Source organism: Athalia rosae, chromosome 3 (assembly GCF_917208135.1).
Source record: "Athalia rosae chromosome 3, iyAthRosa1.1, whole genome shotgun sequence".
Taxonomy (NCBI): Eukaryota; Metazoa; Arthropoda; class Insecta; order Hymenoptera; family Athaliidae; genus Athalia; species Athalia rosae.
In genome coordinates this window covers 5,265,576-5,267,846 of record NC_064028.1, presented here as the reverse complement: position 1 = coordinate 5,267,846, position 2,271 = coordinate 5,265,576, and the positions used below count along the sequence as shown (strand labels likewise).

The following is a 2,271-nucleotide window of genomic DNA, read 5'->3' as shown; positions in this document are numbered from 1 at the left end:
TGGAACTGCAGAAATATAAATGACTATAGAAGCGTCAAGGGGTGTACGAGGCTTTTATGAAATTAAAAAATTTCATGTTTCCATTCTGTAGCGCGAAAAAATGCCGAAATGAAACCGGTGTAAGCCGGAATGAGGATAGTCATTCGCTGATAACTTACCGATCATTTTTCCACCCTTACCGTATTTTGAAATCAATTATTTCCCGTCAGTCTCGTGGGATATATCGCAACCGATTTGGAATGTGGAAAAAAAAACTGGGAGTGGTAAATCGAACGTACGTAACGTGACGGATGACGTAAGTTCACCGTTGGCGAGCTTGGCCTTGATATAAAATAAAACACAGGGCTAAAAATAATGAGAGAATAACTCGAGCTCGCTGGTGCTGATCCGTTTTCAAATAATATAATCTATCGCGGTGCGGGAAATCGGCGGTGGTTTTTAATCTCGAGATCCGATATTATCCATCTATCTTAAAAAATTCCAACTCAGAGATATCTTCGACGAATTACAGAGGGCAGATCTGCCAGCGACGTTCAAACGTAGCAGGTATCTGACCATCCGACTGAGCAGGATTTGAAAATCGAATCTATAAAATATTGATTGCCTGGCTGATTTATTCAACATACGAATGATGGTGTTTTTCATTTTTATTAAACACTACTTCCTACATATTGGGTAAATTGGGATACTCGATAGACAAATCAGATACAACGTTACAAATATTTAATAACATCCTGGGAATGGTTCCTCCCTGTTTTTTCTCATGACAAACCGAATCTTTCGGTCCATATCTTCGTTATAGATAGCTTTGCATTTTTCAAAGTTAACTCGACGCCTCGTTTGAAATGGTTTTTCGTAAAACCTTGTCCTTCTGAACTGTTCGAACAGTCCTTCGCGTCCCATGATTCTGTTGAGCACACCGCAGGCTTCGTCTACGTTGTTATCACGCACCAAAACCGTTCGCGCGACAAAGCTCACGTGACGCAAACCCATCTGAAATATTTTTAATAAGCCAGGGCAAGAAGTCGACGAATATTTCTTTAGAAACGAACTTTTGCAGGTTAGAAATATGCCGTGACTCAAAGTTATGAAAATACTGTTTAGAATTCTCTCCAAGAAGTTGTCATCGTGAGAATAATGAAGAAGTAAAATATTGTAGGTGTTTTACCTCAAAATTGGCTGGTTTCGTTGATTCTTTAACACAAGAACGGCTCAAACAGTAAAAATGAGAAACCGAGCAACGTCTCTGTTTGTTGTTGGTTAGCAGACCATTCTTCAGTGAATGGCAGACGACTCGTTCCAATGCTCAGCACGCGACACCATCGGCTGATTTCCGAACCAAGTTTGCCGTCGATTTGAATCAAATAGCGACATTCGAACCGGATTCACATCGGTTTCTCTTCATTTAGGAGGAATTAAGCCGATGGGTTTGTCGTATGTGAATTGTAAATGACCCAAAAACAGCATGTTCAACAAGGTAATCACGAAAAAGTAGGAAACCAGGTAGTAAACGACCTGAAAATGTTTTTTCACAAGGTTCGGATTAACTTGGAAAACATTATCACCGTCTCTTAGAAATTTAAAAAATTACCTCCTGATCCTTCATGTCGTACCTAAATCCCCACCGACAGATGCACAACCAAGTTGAAAGAGACAACAAAATGGCAACGACACCCAACGGTGAGGAATGCACGTGAATGGTAAACATTTGTTTATCGAAGAACTTTATTCGCATCTGATAAAATGAGTCCATCTGCTGAAGCTCGTCTAGTCCTTTGAAGAATTCTGATATCGCAGCCGAGGATATTCGATCGATCCCGTCATGGTCCTTTCGGACGTCGTATCGTACGGTGGTAAAACGAAATCAAATTTTGCGTACGCTTTTCCAAACGTTCTGTAAAAAATGAAAGAATAATTTTCAACGTAACACAGTATCGATTCTCACCTTATTTGCTACGTCCCTCTTCGAAGGGAAAATGTATCGTCTTTGAATCGACGATGAGCTGTACAAAGAGGTGTTAAAAGCTTGCAAACGACAAGTGTGTGTTGCGCTGAACACTGCCTAGTCGTTATTGATCATACTACACGTGTTCGTTTTAAAAAAGGATTCATTGTTAGGCCTCGACGTTTTTTACTCTCTCGAATACAAAAGGTTCTACTGTAGGTAGAACTACTCAACAATTTCTAGTCAATATGCCTACTCGATGACTACTTGTACCATAGATCTGTGCTTGTACCTTCTTTTCAACCGAGGGCAGGGTCAAGTGTCGG

General features: G+C 40.3%; 1 protein-coding gene across 1 annotated transcript; it reads right to left on the bottom strand.

The window, feature by feature from the left end:
- Positions 1 to 629: 629 nt before the first annotated feature.
- Positions 630 to 1,328, bottom strand: LOC105683185 (28S ribosomal protein S21, mitochondrial). Its single transcript, XM_012395618.3, has 2 exons — positions 1,169 to 1,328; positions 630 to 993 (listed from the first exon to the last, which is right to left on the bottom strand). Exon 2 carries the CDS (start codon positions 991 to 993, stop codon positions 724 to 726), a length of 270 nt encoding a protein of 89 aa, XP_012251041.2. The 5' UTR covers positions 1,169 to 1,328; the 3' UTR covers positions 630 to 723.
- Between the last annotated feature and the right edge of the window lie 943 nt (positions 1,329 to 2,271).

What these genes read in the sequence shown, in the direction of transcription:
- LOC105683185 (XM_012395618.3), bottom strand. Translation starts at nt 993, where the DNA reads ATGGGTTTGCGTCACGTGAGCTTTGTCGCGCGAACGGTTTTGGTGCGT.